We start from the raw sequence: 21,508 nt of genomic DNA on the forward strand, positions 1-21,508 counted from the left end.
CAGTACTGAGACAGGGGCAGCACTGAGAGAGGGGCAGCACTGAGACATGGAGAGTATTGAATCAAAGGTGACAATTTTAATTTCCCATCTAGAGCTAACTGTGTTTGCGCTCTTAGTTTTGACAACGTCTCACACAACAACTGCTCCTACAGAGCCAGAAGTAAAGATTCTTAATTTAACGGGACTCAATCCTTCTAGTTCCTTTTTTTTAACATTTGATGACAGGTTTCAAACCAAATATTTGAGGGATGTAGTAAGTACCCCCTTATAGGGAACCATCAATAAACGACAACAAAAAATAAGAAAACCAACACTTTAAAGGAAATTGTAGAAATTAGATGAAGTAACATTCAGTGAGGCTGAGAAAGCTCCAGGGATCATCACATGAACAAACCTTCAGGAATGTCTCCAACCAATGTCGCCAACCCTGAGCTTATACACAGCACATTGGGAAAAAGCTGGAATCACATCGGTGTATCTGTGAAATCCGATGTAACAACAGGACTGGAAGCCTTGGCGGTGTTTGCAAATTTTGAGATCAGAAGGAAAAACAAGCTCAAGGCCACTTGCAGAATGAAAGCAGGTGAACTCCAACCGATTTATGTTACCAGCATGTTGGAAAGGTGATGCTGACTGCCTCAGTAAATATTGTTAGTTGTTCTGAGCAGAGTTAAATTTTTCAAATATTTGCTGTGTTGTGATTTGTTTTGCAAAGGAAGCGATTGTGTGGTGAGAATAACCCCTTTTGAAATGGTTTTCAGTTCATTGGGTCCTGGCAGCAATACTGAAGTAGAGGGGAGCTGTCGCAATGGATAGGCTGGGACCAGTGTCTTGGCAAATCAAATAACTAGGCAATAAGAGAGAGCCTTTAAACTAATTAGAGAGGTCAAGTGAACAGGAGCATGGAAATGTAAGCTGACAAACAATGCAAGGGAATATGGCAGCATTAAAAAGGAGCTGTTTGGATATTGCAGCTGTACAAAACTCTGGTGCGGCCGCACTTGGAGTATTGCGTACAATTCTGGTCACCGCATTATAGGAAGGATGTGGAAGCATTGGAAAGGGTGCAGAGGAGATTTACCAGGACGTTGCCTGGTATGGAGGGAAGGTCTTATGAGGAAAGGCTGAGGGTTTTGAGGCTGTTTTCGTTAGAGAGAAGAAGGTTAAGAGGTGACTTGATAGAGACATACAAGATCATCAGAGGATTAGATAGGGTGGACAGTGGGAGCCTTTTTCCTCGGATGGTGATGGCTAGCACGAGGGGACATAGCTTTAAATTGAGGGGTGATAGATATAGGACAGATGTCAGAGGTAGGTTCTTTACTCAGAGAGTAGTAAGGGCGTGGAATGCCCTGCCTGCAAAAATAGTAGACTCGCCCACTTTAAGGGCATTTAAATGGTCATTGGATAAACATATGGATGATAATGGAATAGTTTAGGTTAGATGGGCTTCAGATTGGTTTCACAGGTCGGCGCAACATCGAGAGCTGAAGGGCCTGTACTGCGCTGTAATGTTCTATGTTCTATTGATACCCAGAGTGGGTCAGTAAGGGAAAATGTAAAAACATAGAAAAACAGTAGTAAATAGGGTCAAAGGGGGAAAAAAATTGGTAAAAGGCAAAGTTAATGGCTCATTATTGAATGTGTGTAGTATTTAGAAGAAAATAAATTAGTTAATGGCATGAATACAGAGTGCAATCTTACAGCCATTACAGAGTTATGGTTACAAGGAGATTAAAGCTGGGATATATTCAAAGTTTTGGTTACAAGGAGATTAAAGCTGGCAAATATTCAGGGTTATGATCACAAGGAAATCAGAGCTGGGATATATTCAGGGTTATGTGACTTTTCAGAAGGACAGGCAAGAAGCAAAGAGCAGTGGGCTGGCATTGTTAGCCCACAGTTTCATTAGTAGGAGAATCAAAGATTATGGGGTGAAGTAGAGGACTATCAGATCAAGCATGATCACATTGAATGGATCAACAGATTTGATAGGCTGAATTACCTATTTCTGCTCTGATGTTGTATGGTATTTCCACACAGCATGTAGTTAGGATCTGGAAGTGTGGTGTGGTAGGTTCAATCGAGGAATTTAAGTCGGCTTTGGATTACTATTTAAATAGAAACAAAGTGTAGGGTAGAAGGGAAAATGCAGAAGTTCAGCACCAAGCCAGTACAAGCATGATGGGCTGAATGGCCTCCTTCTGCACTGTAACAATTCTGTGGTTGTGTTGTAGTTGTGTGGGTAAGTGAATTCAGATGAATGTGAAAAAAAGCAAGGAAGGATTTTAGCACAAAGAGTCGCTCAGAGAGAAGGAAGAAGTATTATTGTTTTGTTTTGATGAAATCAGAAAGAAATGGCAGATTTTTATTGCAATACGGATACAGGGTAGAACAGGTTGGGGGGTTTTTAATTGACTGGAAGATGGTGGGTGGAGACTCTACCTCCTTCCTACCTCTGCCCTGATTAAGTGTAGGGCTGGGAGGCTCATGGACAGCCTTTAGGACTGCGGCTGATTTAGGCCTTAAAGTGGTCAATTAATGTCAATTAATTCATCCATCAGCTGGTGGACGACTTGCTATACAAAAGGCACAGCATGTAATGGTTGGTGGAGGTTTCCCAAGTGTTGGTGGAAGTTTCCCAAGGTGGAGGGGAGAAGGGTTCATTTTTCAAGGCACTGCCTAATCAAAGAAACTGGCATTGGGAAATGAAGAGCTATTGAAAACCACCCCTCTGCCCTCATTCCTCCACAATGCCCTTCTCCATGTGGCCTTGATCGATTGGCATTTCTAGGCTTCAGGTGGGTGCAGTACCAGAAACAACCACAGACTCACTGGTGGCAGTATTGCTGAGAGATCGTAAGAACTGCCGATGCTGGAGTCAGAGATAACACAGTGTGGAGCTGGAGGAACACAGCAGGTCAGGCAGCACCAGAGGAGCAGGAAAGCTGACGTTTTGGGTCCCTTCTTCAGAAATGGAGGCTGACATCTTTTGGAGTTGAGCTTTCTGCTATAGAGATCCTTGATACCAGGGGAGGCCTGCTGCTGAGAGGCACTAAATGTTCCCAGCATTCCCAAAAATAGGTGATGTGGTACCAAGAACCCTGTCAACTACATTAAGTACCAGTCACTGTGTGGCTCGGGTCATGACTGAGATAATGAGCTGATAAAGGGTGGGGGAGGATTCTGCATTTATACACGGCCAGCTGTTGATGGCTGCTGCCTTTCCAGGGCTTCTTTATGAGATTAGGCTTATACTGAGGTTTGTTACTGGTTGTTTGCTGAAGGACATTTCTGCAGGTTGGCACATGCTTGTAAATCATGGCCCTACAAGAATAGGACAAGTTACCAGAATCACAAAAATCATAAAAGAATGAATTCCTTTCCCTTCTTTAATAAAATATGTTAGAAATTGCCATACAACTGTTTCAACTCCATAACCTCACCTCTAGTCAAGTGGTAGGGAACAGCATTTAGCACGTTCTTTGCTGTTACTTCCTCCTTTACAATTCTAACTCATTTATCTGCTCAACAAAATTTGAGTTATCTGATAGTTTGAATGAAACCACAAAACTGACACAGCAAAGTGAGTATTTACTGTCAGAATATCTGAGTTGTCAGCAAGTACTAAATTAAGTGGAGATGATGATTATTTGAGACTTGTAAAAGGACTAAGATGTGGCATTTGCAGACGTGACACAAAACTTTTACACAGATAAGTACACACAAACTAAATTAAATGAGTGTTGTCGCCCATCTGGTTACAGAGGCAAGAGGCCATTTTGTTCTGAGTGGGGTGTCCCAAAATTTCTAAAATTTCAAAGTCCAGTTTGCACTCTGATATATAAAACTTATTTTAAAAAATCTAACCTATTTTTCTAATCAACCTGTTCAGAGATGTTATTAGACTCCCCTGGAACAGGTGAGACTTGAACCCAGGTCTCTCGGTCTGTTTTCCCACTTGCTTCTGTGAGTCCCGATGTGGGAATTATTACAGTGAGTTTCATTCCAGCTAGTGGCAGTGTTAAAATGAAGGTAGTCAACCCTAGCAGTAACCACTCATTCCTGCTCCCCAACTATTTTAGTTTTGTTTTAATAGAAATCACCACTGGTAAAAGCACTCATGTATCCAATTTAGTATTTACATGCAAAGCCCATTATGGCAATGCAAACCATCAAAGGTGAGGGGTAGGGAAAGCAGGAAGGGACTAAAACAAAATGGAGTTGGAGGGGGAAATAAAGCACTGTATATCCGCAGTGCCCACCTCTCTCTAAAGGCATCGACAGCATTGATGGATACCACATGCTCCCTCTCCAAGGACAGCCAGGCACAAACATAACCATGGAACAGAGTCAGACAGGCAGCAAGGATAACTCCTGCCACAGCCCGCTCCCTGGACCTCTTTATATCCAGCCTGGCCATGCCCTGGAGCACCCCCACTGTTTTAACGTGGACCTCCCCAAACATGCTGATTGGGTTATCTCATTAACTGATGTAAATCAGGATTTTATAGTGTACATAGAACCCCAGCGTAGTGCTGAGCATTTACTGGGTACAGGCTTGCACCACGTACACTCTGTTCAGTAAATCTCAGTGACTGTTACACTGACCTCTGGTGGGCAGATCATACAATCCGCTAAGCAACTGCTGTCAAAATGGAATGGGCCTCCCAATGAATAATCTGGCACCTGGTATACCAGGCTAACTGCCCAATAATTAATTACTACCCTGTTAGTTTTTTTAAGGCCACCAGGTTTCCAATAAATGTTTAACAGTGCAAAGCAAATGGCAGGACTAAAGCTGTAATCATGTTCCGCCCCCACCCCCCTCTCCCTTATAACAGGTTCGTAATTAACAAAGTGTGACAGCCCCATCTAAAAAGTTATAGTGGGCAGAATGAAATTCACTGTCAAAGTGCCCAATCTGGAGCAGCAGAGGCTCCTATAGCCGGGTGAGATGGGCAGTGTGATTTCCTCACCCAGTTTAGTGCAGTAATGAACCAATGAGCTGGTGCTCCATCTATTGGCTCAGACAACTAAAAATGAATCTGTGAATCTTCAGCAGCAAATCCAAATAATTTTGAGAAAGTTCCACACTTCGTATTCTGAGCAACCACTTTTGGAAGCCAGGCTACAGAGATGGACAAAATTGTGCAGTCTTAAATATTACCACGTGTCAGTCAACAGAAGTGCATCTTCGGAAATAATCGAAAGTGACACAAACAAAAACAAAATCTACCACATCAACTGAAAGTTTGCCTTTTAAATGTGGGGAGAATTCAATTCTCAACGGTGTTTCCATTCCTTCCTATTTATCGTTCACTCTCCTTGTGCATATGGACAAGACGTGAGTGGGCCAGTTACCTGGCCACTGCACTGCTGTTAAAATCCATGTAGTCAAACTCATCTCCCACATCGTCCTTGATCACGTTATCGACTCCGCGGTGCTGCAAACATTTCTGGACTGCATTCAGCACGGCCTGCAGCCGTCTATCAAGGGCAAGGAGGTGAGGCTCTGTCAATACTGGACTGAGAGCATCATGAAGCAAGGATTCCCGCATAACATCACTTAAACGATAATCTGGCTGTGACAAGAGCTTCAAGCGTAAGAGTGTTGACTTCTTTATTCTGTAAAGTAAACAGTACATCGATTAGGGTCTTCAGTTGATAATCTATTGGACTGGATTTTGCATCAAGAATAATAGGGAGAGCATCTTACTCCTCAACAGTGAATCCAATCAGATAGCAACTTGTGTCCATGTAGGTACATTAGAAGTGGATGTTTGTAAGTTGTTGTTTTAAAGTTTCTTTTGTAGTTCCTACAGAGACACCTCACTGAGAGATTTGGTGTTTAAACACATAGGGGCCATTTCAAACCCACCGATTCCCATAGTTACCTTGACTACACCTCCTCTCACCCACCCTCCTGCAAGACTGCGATCTCTTACTGCCAATTCCTCTGCCTCCGCCACTGCTCCCAAGATGGAGTGTTCCACTCCCAGACATCCCAGATGTCCTGCTGCTTCAAGGACTGTGACATCCCCGCTCCATTGATCCAAAATGCCCTCAACTGCATCTCTTGCATTTCCCACACTTCTGCCCTCAAACCCCCTCCCAACAAAAACAAGGACAGAGACTCCCCCTGATCCTCACACGCCACCCCAGCAACATCCACATCCAGCGCATCATACTCTGCCACTTCTGCCACCTGCAATCCGACCCCACCACCAAAGATATATTTCCCTCCCCACCCCTATCTGTCTTTCGTAGGAACCACTCACCCCGCGACTCCCTCATCCAGTCCACACTCCCCACTAACCCCACCAGCACTGGCATCTTTCCCTGCATCTGCAGGAGGTTCAATACCTGCCCCTACACCACCCCGCTCACCTCCATCCAAGGCCCAAGACAAACTTTCCATATCTGACAGAGGTTCATCTGTACATCCTCCAGCCTGGTCTACTCTATCTGTTGCTTCCGATGTGGCCTCCTCTACATAGCTGAGACCAAGGATAGACTCAGAGACCGATTCGCGGAGTATCTGCGCTTTGAATGCTATAATCAACAATACCTTCCAATTGCTAACCATTTTAACTCCCCCTCTCACTCCCTTGGTGACATGTCCATCCTGGGCCTCCTCCACTGTCACAATGACGCCACACGCAAGCTGGAGGAACAACACCTCATATTTCGCCTCAGCAGCCTACAATCCTGAACACAGAATTCACCAGTTTCAAAATCTCCCCACCACCGGCTTCATCCCAAGTCCAACCCTCCCTCCCGCCTCTTTGACCTGACACAACCTGTCCATTTTCTTTTCCACCTATCCGGCCCACCCTTCCCACTGACCAATCCCCACTACCCCTACCTGCACCCTCCTATCACCATCCCGCCTATCTTCCCCTAGCCCTACCCTTCCTCCCTCTATTTAGTTCCCAGCTCCCTTTCCCCTCCCAGTTCTGATGAAGTGTCCCGACCTGAAACGTCAACTCTTCTGCTTCTCTGATGCTGCCTGACCTGCTGTGTTCATCCAGCTCCACACTGTAGTGACACAGGGACCATAGATTTGCTGTACCTACCCAGTTCATACCCACTAAACATACCATATGTGAGAAAGTTCCTTTCAAGAGTAAGTGAATTTTTAATAGGCTAATATCTTAATTACTGCAAATCAACCTCTCCAGCAATGAAAATTACATTTTACATGAGTGGAGTCTCATTCCTTCAGATTTAAATTATTGCTGACTATTTAAAAAAAATTGATCCTCTGACCTCGGGTCAAAAAGTAACAGTAGAACCAATGCATGTCCAGATTAGGCACAGATGGTCTCATGGCTAAATTGTTATGTTTCATACCCATCTTATGACCCAGACACAGGTATAACACATGTTTGAATGAATTTGTCCTCATTTATAAGATATCATTCTGACAGTGAGGGATTACCTGCAGCACTGAATCAGAGGGGCAAGTATGGAGAGTTCATCATGTGAGTGTTTCCCAAACCTAAGAAAAATAAAGGAATGCTTTAAAAGCTGGTTTGCTGAAATGGGAAAGAAAGCATTGTTATCCAGATATGCTCATCAGGATGAGATACAGACATTAATTAAGGTTGGTTTGTTGTCAGTATGGATTCCCACGCAAGCCCAACAATGCACTTTCAACTATTTGTTATTTTGCACAATAACCATACTCTTTAATTTTTCTGTCCATGAAATGTTGGTAATATTACATCACGGTTAATGGATTAAATGAGTCTGCCCCCATGTTAGCTCATCTGCTGCTGAAATTACCATCCACGCTTTTGTAACCTCAAACCTTAAAGTTGCTGTCCTGGTTGACTTCCTATTTTCCACCCCACATGAACTTGAACTCATCCCAAGCTCTCATGATCATGTCCAAACTCATACCAAGTCCCATTCATGTATTACCCTCAAGTTGCTCAGCTACTTTGACTCCTAGTCCAGAAATGCTCGATTTTAGAATTCTCATTATTTTGTAATTGTCTCTATAAATCCCTCTGTATCGCTACCCCTTTCCTCATTTATGATTCTCCTTAAAAACTTTTAGATCAAGCTTTTAGTCATCAGTCCAAATATCTCCTGATGTGTTTTGGTGTCAAATTTTGTTTAATAATGGTCCTGTTAAGCAACAAAGGATGTTTTAATGTATTAAAGATGCATGGTGTCACAACAAAGTGATAGCAAAAAAAAGGATTGTGACAGCAAAGGAGTAACAGGTTGTTCATAACAGGACAGAATTTCCAAAAAAAATGAAGATATTTTACTATAAGCAATTGACCTGTTTTTTTGTTTGAACTTAGGAAGTCTTAAATTATCTGTTAATATGAGCAAAACCAATGAATTACTAGACTAAACTAGTGCTTGAGTCTCAATGATGGCATAATGCAATATTTTACTATAATGCAGTGTTACTTCTATCTACAGCATTGAACTGCAAAGCTGAACAATCACCCTATGTTTTGGACAGACCCAAAAACATGACAGATTTTTGACCCTGTCATGTTCTGATACCAGAAACATAAACTGATTCTCAACAGGTTGTAGCTTATCATAGAATCCCTATTTAGTGTGTAAAGAGGTCATTCAGCCCATCAGGCCCACATCAACCCTCAAAACAGCATCCCAGCCAGATCTAGCCCTCTGCCCTATCCCCATATGCAAACCACCACAGCTAATCCACTTAGCCTGCACATTTCTTGTCACTATGGGCAATTTAGCATGGCCAGTCCACCTAATCTGCACACCCTGAACTGTGGAATGAAACAGAAGCACCTGGAGGAAACCCATACAGACACAGGGAGAATGTGAAAATTCCACACAGATAGTCACTCCAGGTTGGAATTGAACCCAGGAACCTGGTGCTATAAGGCAGCAGCACTAACCACTGAGGCACCATGTCACCCCAAGCAAGCTGGCTCATCCGGGAATGATAGCAGCCTGTATAGCTCAGAAAGCTTTGTTTCTCCAAATCGTGTTTTTTTTACAAGAGTCTGAGATAGTCTTTGTCTCTTCTGATCATTAATGAAATATTTAAAAGAAACAAGGTTCTCACCACAGAAATCACTTCCAGGTACGTTACAAAGCTAGCCTAGACTAGTCACAATTAATCCAGACTGTCTGCCTTCTCATTTCAGACACACCTTTTGGAAATAGTGACAATGGACTGCTGATTTTATATTACTCTAATAGAATGCAGATTTACTTTTATAATTAAAACTGCAGGGGTGTGTTTGATTCAGACTACACTCATTTCCTGAATCGAGATTCCTCTACGTTCACTTTCTGATTGTTATTTGCAATCCTGATTATCAGAAGTCTTTATATATTCTGACAGCTTTCCTTTACTATTATTGAGAAAATCACCTCTAAAGTGCAGCACCAAAACGAATGTATGCCCAGCTCACTTGCTAAGTCTGCCAGTTTCCAATGGCTTACTATATCTGAGACAAGCTGTCAGAAATCACCATTAAAAACCCACTTGAGAAAACAAATAGTGCAACACTCAGAGCTAAACCAGGAAAGCTGCCTTTAGCATTGCACTAGCCAATAACATTTTTAAAATGTTTCCTTCAGCACAGCTGAAATTGTGTTCTCGATGGGCAAGGATCCAGCTTTGTGCTTGCTCAGCATTTTAATGATCTTGAAGACTTTTTCTTAAATTCCCTTTTGATAATCTGCAGTTCACAGCTGGACCAGATGTTTCTATCCTCCCGCCCTCAGCTGCATGCAATAAGAAATCAAACAACTTAAGTCTTTCCCTTCAGAAAATGAATCCAAAAGTAAGAGAAGCAGAAAGCAAGCCTTCTCTACCAATGGATAGTTGTTGACGCACTCGTCAGGACATTTCTCCTCTTGATCCAAAGGTGGTGTTATTAGAGTGATGTCCCACAAAAGACAAAATGCACACCTGAATAATTATGATAGCAGTTCATGGCTGGGTAGGACACTGTAAAGTGGGAAACTAACAGGAAATAGTGGTTGAAAATATAGAACAAAATGAGGAGATGTGTTGAAAATTCTCCTGGACTTCTGCTGTAACTTTGGCTGAAATGCTGAACTCCTCCTCCAACCCCATCTCTAATATCTTTATTTGTCCCAGTATCATCATCCCTTTTGTCATTTAATCTCTCCTGCTTTCCAGTCTATCACAGATTTTCCCTTTTATTCTTGCCCTGACCCTCTGAGTCCTTTCACGACCTCTTAATTTGTTACATCTCCAACTTATTCCAGTTCTGATGAATGGTTGTTGACCTGATATGTTAACATTTTTCTCTCGCTTCACAAAAGCTGTCTGACTTTGTTTTATATTTTAAATTTCCAGCATCAATGATATTTGCTCTTGATTTTTCATACACACATTTGTCTGTTTTGATTTTGGGTTTGGATACAGTGTCCAATCACGAATTGCAGAAAGCTTACAGAGTTTAGTGTGTACGAATGCAGATAATTTCATGGGTCGATTTTATGTTCAGCAGTTGTGTTAATTGCTGGTAAGCAGGAATGTCCATTAAAATGAGATGATCAAATCACAATGAACAAGGACTTGGTGATGAAACCTTTGTGGAATCTCACTGTTATTCTCTTCCATCTGGACTCATACCCTCCAAAAAGCACATTTCAAAATGGACTCTTCTTTCTTTTAATAAAGTTATTATGCTTTTTACTTGTTTGCTTTATGTATGAGCTGCAGAAAGTTTTTACCCTCTGGCATTGTCAAAGTGGATGATGTAGCTGTCCTTTCCAAACTTCTTGAAGACCTCAAAGTGATGTCGATCCATATTTCCTGTAAACAAATTTAGAAACATTGTTATAACTAGCAGTAGAAAATTTCCATCAGGCCTAAATTTCTATTCAGAGATTGTTTTTGAAATTCAGCTTTAGCTGTCCAGATGGCTATCCTAGTCTTTAATGAGCCTGGCACTTAATGATCCATTAATGATGCCAATAATTATGAATATTAATTACTGAATTTTTAGTAGTTCTGCTGAGTCTCCTTGCATTGTCCTTGTCTAGTGATACCATAAAATATTTTAAAATCCTTAAGCAGCTCACTTTCCTAACAGTCACCAAAAAAAACTTTAAGATTGAACATGTCTCAAAATACTTCCCAAAAGCAGAAATCAAAGCATGAAGAGATGCAGTAAAGCAGATTTTAAGATGTTTCGAAGAAGCTTCAAGGGTGGGCAGACAACTAGAAAGGTGGAAAGATTTGGGAGGAGTGTTCTAGAGGTTTGAGCTAAGAATGATGCAGATTAATTCCTTCAACAATTTATGTTGCTTCTGATTGGAAGATCTTTCAAAGTGATACTGTGGACTCTGCAGTTTATTAAGACTGGGATTGAAAGGAGTAACCTCAAATAACAGAATTCATTCTTGTTCCATGTGACACTTGTCTTGGCTTCTGGAAGCTGCTCAATTAGCTCTATCAGTAAAATACTCTGCGAGCAAGAGCCACTCAATAGACCTATTCTGATCTCTCAAATACTTTTCTTCCTGACAAAACAAAATAATGATCTTGGACTAGATATGGAGATTTGATGTGTGCAAAATCATTTAACCTACTTTCAATCACTAACCAAAATGGCAACAACCCAAAAGAAATATCTTTACACCTTAAAAAGAAACAAGGTTTCATTTCAGAGCTGATGTGCGTACCTTGTCACTGCAACACAGTATACAAGAACGAGTTCAATCAAAACAGGATCAATTCGACATACTTCTCTGCATTGAGCTCCCTCTAGTGGAGTTCGCTGTTCCTGGTGATTGTTTTGAGAAATTGCTTGTGTGGCAATCATCTTTTACTACATTAAAGTGCAAATTCTGCCTGTTGTGTTACATGTACCTCATTTCTCATTTTAAAATTACTTTTGTTTGCATTGTACTATCGTTTTTGTTTGTTATATGGTGATAGGACTTTGTTTTTTCTTCCAAAATGTGCCGAGGGACATTCCTACCGATACAAATGAAGATTCCTCTGGTCAATCTTGGCCAATCTTAATGTTTCAGTATTGCCCAGTGAGTTGGCTCGAATGATATCACAGCTGAATTGACCCTACCTTTTCTTGATATCCCTCATAATGTATAAATCAACAGAAATGACAGGATACTAATATATAAAAAAACACACCTTTTGAGTCCAAGTGGGCTGGGTTCAATTGTAGTAATTATTGACCTACTTCCTCACAACCTAGAGAACACACAAAGTACCTCCTGACTCAGTTATGTGCTGAGGTGCGATGGAATGACAAATTTGGGTTGTGAATACTGGGGGTAAAAGTGGTGTTTAATAGAGTCATAGAGTCATACAGCACAGAAACAGACCCTTCCGTTCAACCAGTCCATGCCGAACATAATCCCAAACTAAACTAATCCCACCTGCCTGCTCCTGGCCCATACCCCTCAAAACCTTTCCTATTCATGTATCTATTCAAATGTCTTTTAAACATTGTAATTGTACCCGCATTCACTACTTCCTCAGGAAATTCATTCCGCACATGAACCACCCTCTGTGTATAAAATTTGCCTCTCATGTCTTTTTAAAATTTCTCTCCTCTCACCTTAAATAATGTTACATCTAGTCTTGAATCTCTTATAAATCAATGTACAGACAGTTCTCAACAATCAGCTTTGTCAAGTTGAGGCACTGTCAGACTAGCATATCCTCCACAGGGAGTTAAAGTCAATTGTATTTTATTAGTTGAAACCTTGCTGCCCTTCCATCTCTTCTCACTCCATTCAAATGTCACTTAAAATCCATGTTTTTAGCCAACTGTTCTAATATTTCCGTTTGTGGCTTGGTGACAACGTTTGCGAGATTATCTTCTTGTGAAACACCTTCTTGTTTACTGCATTAGGGCTGCTCTTGCTGTTGAAACAATTGGAAGTAAATGAGAAAATTATCTTCCTTTCCATTCTTACCTGTTAAAAAGTCAAATATCGCCATATCGATAACATTCAATAATCTGCTACCTGTGTTGTAAGGAGGAGTACGTTTGATCTTGTCACAGTAACTTGGATTGGTTTCCCACCTACAGAAAAACAAGGAGAGAACAGAAATGTTTTGAAATCCTAGAGATAATAACACTCACAGTACATCATAATGTCAGCAAACCCATTAATGTATTGCTTCCCAAGTACATATTGCTTTAAGGCAATTCAATTTTTGTCTAATACTTACCATTTTGACTGAGTGGAATCTTGCTCTTTACTTTTCTAATTGCTAATATTGTTTTCTTCCATCCTTCATCAAGACCAAATGTATTATGTACATTGACTGATCAATACTGTTTGAGCAAATACTTAAGCAATTCCATTATTTTTCTCTATTCTACTCATTATCTGTTATTTTTGCTTGTTTTGGAGCTCCCCCATTGTATGTACCTAGTGCCATAGAATGTATGTTTCAGGTGTTTGGTTCTTGTGAATGGGATTTTCCTTATAATGTAAGGAATGTGATTCATATTTTATTATGTTATTTTTGAATTCTTAGATGTGAACTAGTGGCATGTGGGCTTTGTGTATTTCTGAAGAGATTAACTTGGAAGTATTTCAGTAACTATAGGGATTTATTTTAAAATACAGTATTAGTAAGGGACTTCCCGGAGAATAATAGGTTTTGATTATATTGGGATAGTTTATAAACGAATAACTTAAACAGTACAGTGCTTTAGGCTTTCAGACAGCAAATTCTGGATTTTTTGAGTTTAAGGGGAACTCCTATGGCTTGGAAAACATATTTTTAGTTTCAGCATGGGATAGTTTGCAGAAATCTTGGCTGAAGCTGGATGTGTGTAATAGTTGCTCCTGAGAAACGGAGGTAGTTTGAGACTGTTAAGGAAGAGGTTACCTGACTATAAGGAGATTAGTTTAAAACTTTGGGTCCAAAAGTGTTTGTTTACAACACTGAAACAGTTATTTTAACTGAGAAAGTTTAAGCTCAGTTGAATGAACACTCCAAGAAAAGGCAATCAGATTCTCAACATGGGGAATTAAAGGCACAATTACATTAAGCCCCAAGGATGTGAAAGAGAAGGACTAAGGGTAGGTGGGTTGCTAATAACACATCTACCCACCATAATATGGGGGACAAATTGAAGGTGAGCTAGAAGGTAGAGAGTAGCCCTCTGTTCTCTTTTACATATGCCCTCATTTGGAATTACATTGGTGGGAGGGCTGTAAAATTCAGTGGAGTAGGAGGATGTAGGCCATCAAACACATTAGGATGAAGGCAGAGAGGAAATGTGATGTATATATTTGTGGAGACTTAGGGAAGTGAGGCATTTGCTCGGTTGGGGGGTGGGAATCATTAATAAGCTGAAATAGAAAGCATGCAATATTTGTGTTCTACATTTTTTAATTCAACCTGTTTGGATAGGTCACATGGCATACCTTCAGGGCAGGTGGGACTTGAACCAAAACTTTGTGACCCAGCAGCAAGAACACTATGTCTGCACCTCAAAATCTTTAAAGCATTGGGCTAGGTCTCTGAAATACTTGTCCAGTCACATACATCACTACCAAGCTGAGACTAATTTCATAGAATAGAATCCCTATAGTCTGGAAGCTGGCCATTCAGCCCAACGAGTCTATACTGATTGTCCAAATAGCATCCCACCCAGACCCATCCTCTACCCTACCCCTGTAACCCTGCATTTTCCATGAATAATTCACCTCGCCTGCACATCCCTGGACACTATTGGCAATTTAGCTTGGCCAATCCACCTAACCTGAATATTTTTGGACTGTGGGAAGAAACCGGAGCACCTGGAGGAAATCAATGCAGATAATGTGCAAACACCACACAGTCCCCCGACAGCAGAATCAAACCTTGTGAGACAGCAGTGCTAACCACTGATCCACCGTGCCAACCATGAAACTAATTGTCAAAGCAATAATGACATAATAGAAACAGCTCTTGCGGTGCAGTGGTAGTGTCCCTAACTTTGAGCCAGGAGGCCAGGCTTATATCCCACCTACTCCAGACGTTTGTAATGACATCTCTGAACAGGTCAATTAGAAAATAACTGAAGGAATGGAAACCAGTGGAATACAAATCTTGGTTTCGTTTGTTCCATTTGTGATGGTTGGCACTCTATTCAAACCTGTTTCACTTCAGTTGCTATTATCTAAAGAGGAAGAATGTTGTAGCCGAAATACAGAGAGTGATAAATCCTAGCACTTACTCTTTTTTAACAGTGAACGTGTAGGATCTGCTCCACGGGTTCTCAATGAGTTCCCGCTGGGCAATGTACAGGTCAGGCAGAAAGGCAGACACTGACCCTTCCAGTAGGTGAGGTTTCCCACAGACTGCATACTCTGTTTTACATGAGTACAGACATCTTGCAAAGAAACACACATTGTTCTCTGTAAAAGAATAAAGACACAATTAATTCACAATATTGTTATAACCAAGTATAGACCTTATTTTGAAAATTGTTAAATAGTTAGAGTTGCCAACTCTGACCAAATATATTCCTCCAGTCTATTTGCCAGGTCAGTCTTCTTTGTCCATCTTTAATACTTTTATAACTAATCAACAAAAGTGTTCAAAAGAAATGAGAAAAGCACCACAATCATTCTGCTTTTGTTGTTGACAACGGAATCCAGGAGATTAATCTCTGATTCCTGGTGGTTCCAGGATAATCCTGGAAGGTTAACAGACCAACAAAGCAGACGTGACAGGAAGGGCAGGTGTGTACTTTGATATTTTAGCAACATTCATAGGAACTAAGAAAACTGTCCAGCCTTTGACTCTGGCAGGAAACAAGAACTTACTGCTGTACATGTCCTCAATGTTCCTTCACTCCTGTGGACAGGCATGTTAAAAGATCTTCTGCTATATTTCTCATTCACAAGATCTCTGTTTTTGATCTGGGTAAAACATTTTTGAAAAGTAATCTGAACACCAGCTGTGCAACGACAGCTTCATTCCATTGTTACTGTCCAACAGTGAATAGCTTAAAACAAACAGTCAGGAGTTTTGTTTAGTTATCTTTGGGGATGAGGAAGTATTTATGTAGATGTTTCCCGCAAGAGGTTAATATGGAGAAAACAGCTTGGCATGTGAAAGGAGCAACTTAATGATTAAATAATGTCCTTGCTTCATGCTTCCATACATTCTTATAGCCATTAATGGGAGAAGGAATCAAAAATTATACTAGTCAAATTGCCAAATTTAAAATAATAGAAATTTGCCAGGCTCTTAATTGTGCCAAGTGGAAACATTATAGAAAGATGATGAAATGAGTCGTGGGTTTATCAAGTGTACTACCAATTAAACAGTTACAAAGTACATACATTATTATTGTAGAAATCAGATGGAAATTGGCTTCCCTTTTTACACAGCAAAAATTGTTACTGAATTTGGACATTGAGAGGCGAGGACTGAATATTGTTACACATTTACGAAAGTATTTTGGACTGTCACTTGAGAGTCTGATCACGTGACATCATGTTAATGTCCTTGGCCATTTTGCAGGCAAACAGCCCAGTCTAGCTTGGGCCAGTGAACACCTCCCTTAATGAAGCTTTTACTCTCCCTTGGAGAGTGAACACCTCCCTTAATGAAGCTTTTACTGTTGTTAAACACTTCAGCCTCCGAGCCTTTGTGAAACATAACAAATATCTGGAATTATATTTGGGATAGGACAGTGCAAACCTATTTTTCTGCTGTTTGGAATATTTCAGGCTGGCTCCTCTCATTCATTTTCCACATGTGTTACTTGTTGAATTTACCATGTTGGACAAACCCAGGTTCCCACTTATTGGCATGATCAAAATGGACTCACACTCCTATTATTAGACGTAAGATGATTATACTGTTTTTAGCTTCTATTAGTTGAAAGAAAACTAAGTTGCTTTTCAGTTTATGGAAAGCTTTTGCTCTGAACTACACAGACTTCAGTAGAGTTTGGCTTCTTTCTTCATTACCTGGTGAGATGAAAAAAGTGGCTTTCAAATCTTCATTTCTAGTCAGGTCTTGGATTTCTCTACTTAGGTTAAGCTTTCGGCCAGCCACTGGTGGAACACGCCGGAAATCAAGAATTCTTCAATGGAAGGTATAGATTCATAGCAAATAAAATGAATAATATATTTGATTAATGTATCTTCAGATAAAGTGTGTGCGCATGTACCTGAGGCGCAGGGGTTTCAACTCCTGAACAATTGCTACTTTAGCAATTTACTTACAATTGCTACTGTATGCAATCTGTTGTTCAAAACAAAACCTTGGGCATTCTTAACAGCCCCAGTGCCATTTGTCATCAACAAACTGTTGATTGTGTATATTCCTGAATTTCTTATCAAAGAGCAACAGGAGGAAGCCATTAAACCCTTGAGCCAATTTCACTATTCAATAAGATCATGGCTGATTGTAAACCAACTCCATTTACCTTCCTTTTCCCTTAGTATCTTTGATTAATAAATCAAATCTCAGAGTTCCAACATTCTAACACCATTTACATGTTTTCTAATTCATTCCTCTAGGCCAATGTTCCAGTCCCATGACACTGTAAGCAATGGGAATTCCCATGTTGGCCATGGGACACCAGTTTTCTTTTGACTTCCATTGTTTCTAGCTTTCATCATTTGGAAAGTCCCCCATTCCGTCCTATTAGGTCCAAAGCAGACACTCTCACAGTTATCTCCACCAAAAGCTATTTGTCAGAACTTTGACCAATTGCTTGATCTGTTTGTATCTCTTTGTAATTTTGAGCAGTCATCTACACTACTCCCAATGCTCCTTTTCTTTATGTCAATGGAAAACAAGGACATGTGGCTATTTATCCCATCAGCATGTCATGGTGAACAGTTCCAGTCCCAAAAACAAATCTTTGTGGGACACCAGTAGTTACATCCAGCCGATTAGTCCATTATCCCTGCTGTCTTTATACCCTGTCATATACAACAACGTTACTGAAGCTTTTCAATCAATTAATGATGATGATTGAATATAGAAATCCCTTCTCCTCCTTTCCATTATTATTTAGATTGTTGTTTGAAGCAAATTTTTTTAAAAATCCTTCCAGTGCACCATTTTATACAGAGTTTATACTTGTGGTCAATCTGCTGATGATTGCTAAGCCATTGCCAACTTGTATTGAAAGACATTTTGATGCTGTGGGTTTAAAACATAACTTGCAAGCTGACACACAAGAGGAGGGAGCAGAGCCAATTGTTTTACACACCCCATGATAATTTTCCTTTTCACTGCAGTTGAGTTTCACTATTACATCTCCGGGACAAATTTAGTGCCGCATCCTGAGTGTAAGAAAGGCTGTGCTGTATTAGTTTGCAGTAAGGCTGCTGGACGGATCAGCTCTTAGTGCATTCCCCATCTAGGGGGAACACATTGAAAGACTTGCCTTTCGCTTCAAACACACATTCCAGAGAAGAAGCCTGAGTCACAACGTCTTTCCAGTTTAGGGGCCATAGAGTCATAGAGATATACAGTACGGAAACAGACCCTTGGGTCCAACTCGTCCAGGCCAACCAGATATCCTATATAAATCTAGTCCCATTTTCCAGCATTTGGCCCATATCCCTCTAAACCCTTCCTATTCGTATACCCATCCAGATGCCTTTTAAATGTTGTAATCGTACCAGCCTCCACCACTTTTTCTGGCAGCCCTTTCCATATACGCACCACCCTCTGTGTGAAAAAGTTGCCCCTTAAGTCCCTATTATATCTTTCCCTTCTAACCTTAAACCCTTCCCCCTAGATATGGACTCTCCCACCCTCGGGAAAAGACATTGCCCATAGATCTATCCATGCCCCTCATGATTTTATAAACTTCAATAAGGTTATCCCTCAGCCGCCAACACTCCAGGGAAATAGCCCCAACCTACTCAGCTTCTCCTTATAGGTCAAACGCTCCAACCCTGGTAACATCCTCATAAACCTTTTTTGAACCCTTTCTAGTTTCACAACATCCTTCCTACAGGAGGGAGACCAGAATTGCATGCAAAACTCCAAAAGTGGCTGAACCAATGTCTTGTACAGATGCAAAATGACCTCCCATAAGGGGAATGTAGTTGCTCCTGTGAAGGACAACTTAGATGGAGGAACAGAGTAAAGAGAGATTTTTTTAATGAACTCATTGTTTTCAAACACCTTCAACTCCACAGCTAAGTTTGAGCAATAAAAAGTGCATTGACAATAAAATCCCTTCTCCACCCAACTGTTTTCGTAGATGTGTCACCCTGCAGGGAACATATATATGATTATATGAACTCTCAATAGTTTATGTGGTTGATATAATTATAGTATTTTGGCTTAAACTTTAGGTGGAATGTCAGCCAGCTGTAATCTTTACAATAACAATATTTATGAAGATTTTCAAGAAGTACAACCTTCATAAAAAGACTTTCAGATAAAATCTTTCTATGCTCCAACATGGCATTGGCTTACTGCCATGCCTTGTCAGAGCTGGAATTTTTTTTATATTTCAAAACTTAGAAATTTCTTTTTGTTCTAATCCGAAATGGATTCTGGTCTCCTCTCTGAAAAATTAATAATTCTTAACATCACTGACACCAAGAGATGTGTTTTGAGGTTCCTGTGGGGTATATCATTATTTTGTTCTCCTGGTTAAATGTACATTTCCACAACTGATAATGGAGAAGATTTTGTTTTTAAATTAATGGAGGAGGAGTATAATTTAAAATGTAATTAAATCACACGATAGCCCACGACTAAGTGTCAATGAATTCATTTGTGTGCAAATAACTTCCTCTCACTTGTGCCCAGCTATTGAGAAGTGATGTTATAGTTTTCTGAATTCCCTCCTGATCCACTTCAATCAGAAGGCTGGATTTTTTTTAAGGGATTTTCCCAATAAATTGAATTTAAGTGTCTGGAATTAATGGCACCCTGTTCCCCACAGGTAAAAGCAAATCAGAGAAAGGAGCCCAGCCACTCAGCTGTCCAAAGACATTCAAAAGAGTCAGGCTTCCATGCCTTCTCCCCCAACACCAGGATGTCCCACCTCAGCTTGTGGGCTGGATGCCTTTGCGGACTCTCCCTCCACTGCTTTAATCCCAGTCACAGCACGATGAGACCTTTAAGTGGGCATTAGTTGGTCGCGCAAGGGCTTCAATTGGCCTGCAGGTTGACTGACAACTTGACACACAGTAACCCCACCCAGCACTCTTTGTAAAATGGGGATGTAGTGAATGATTGGTGGCAGGCATGTACCAACTGCACCCTCCCCACCCCATCTTAGGGATGTGCAGGCTAGGTGTATTAGCCACGGTAAATGCAGGGTTACAGAGATAGGGTAGGAGGGTGGATCTGGTTGAGATGCTCATCAGAGGCTTGTTGTGGACTCATTGGACCGAATGGCCTGCTTCCATACTGTAAGGATTCTATGATCTTCGAAACCACAAACAAGGGAATATTAAATTTTGCCCCACGTGTTTGCATTCACATTGGCTTTTACAACAACATTTCGAGATAACAGAAATGTTAATCCCCAAGATCACACTGCTCAAAAGCTTCTTGCTTTTGGTCCTTCTACAAATCACCAGAAAGTTGAGCAAGACGGCAGCTGGATTAATGTAAAAACCCATTAGTTCACTAAAATCTCGCCCTGCCTACTTGGCCTAACCTAGCTAGTACAATATTACGAGGCTGACTCTTAATCCCATCTGTGTTCAGTCAGCTGCTCAATTATAAAATCCAAGCAACTATGAATAGACAATGAATGTTGTTTTTCCAGTGTTAAATATTGATCAATTTTAAAAAATCTTGCATCAAAAATTCAAAGCCTACAGAGCATGACAAAGACCAATAAGAATTAAAGATGAATACATTAATATATACAATGAAGTGGATTATTGTACAATCTCATTATTCTAGATAATCTGTTTCAGGGAGCTATTACTGTTGAAGTCTGTAGAACCATACAAACAGCCCGTAATTCATTTCATTGCCATCTTAGTGTTAGTAAAACTTCATTCCATTTTTAGTCATTTACATTGGATTCTTTAAGTTGGCCTTACCTGTCCAGGTGAAAAGCAGCTATTTCAGCATTATGCCTTTGAAAGTCAACAAAATAAAACACATCTGCTGGAGTTTCCTCTTCTCGTTTCTGCCTGAGAAAACGGAAGGAACATTTCTTTTGTAGTGTGGGTCATTCATCATGCAACAAATTAAAGGGTAATTTACCCGGTTATTACACACACACATACACATTACCTCTGTGAATTATTTCTTTAATTCTCCTCTTAATGGCTCTTCCCATGATTTCTCAGTGACCCACTGACTTCCTGCAATCTGCTGTATAGCCAGCTGGCAGAAAGTGCCTGACCCTTTATGTTCTGAATATCTTCATTTAACTGCTGGACTAGTCAGTAATAGGCCTAGAATCACTGTGCTCAGAACACGGAGATATGTACTTCCATAAACAATCCCCTTAGAAGTGATATTAGATGGTCATAGTTACACTCTGGGAGAAAGGCTGTGGAAGAATTTAATTTGTTCTTTGTC

The 21,508-nt window shown here is 40.6% G+C and overlaps 1 protein-coding gene across 1 annotated transcript in view; it reads right to left on the reverse strand.

Annotated features, from left to right (window-relative positions):
• Positions 1–3,374: 3,374 nt before the first annotated feature.
• LOC109936773 (FAM20A golgi associated secretory pathway pseudokinase) overlaps positions 3,375–21,508 on the reverse strand; it is a 46,654-nt gene continuing 28,520 nt past the window's right edge. Inside the window, exons 5-11 of the mRNA XM_020535367.2 lie at positions 21,022–21,114; positions 16,951–17,066; positions 15,204–15,384; positions 12,940–13,049; positions 10,723–10,804; positions 7,445–7,504; positions 3,375–5,628 (exon numbers count right to left, since the gene is read on the reverse strand). Coding sequence (XP_020390956.2) covers positions 5,361–5,628; positions 7,445–7,504; positions 10,723–10,804; positions 12,940–13,049; positions 15,204–15,384; positions 16,951–17,066; positions 21,022–21,114 — 910 coding nt within the window. The 3' untranslated portion in view covers positions 3,375–5,360. The remainder of the gene's footprint in view (positions 5,629–7,444; positions 7,505–10,722; positions 10,805–12,939; positions 13,050–15,203; positions 15,385–16,950; positions 17,067–21,021; positions 21,115–21,508) is intronic.

The sequence above is a fragment of the Rhincodon typus genome, chromosome 23, assembly GCF_021869965.1.
Source record: "Rhincodon typus isolate 14 chromosome 23, sRhiTyp1.1, whole genome shotgun sequence".
Classification (NCBI taxonomy): domain Eukaryota; kingdom Metazoa; phylum Chordata; class Chondrichthyes; order Orectolobiformes; family Rhincodontidae; genus Rhincodon; species Rhincodon typus.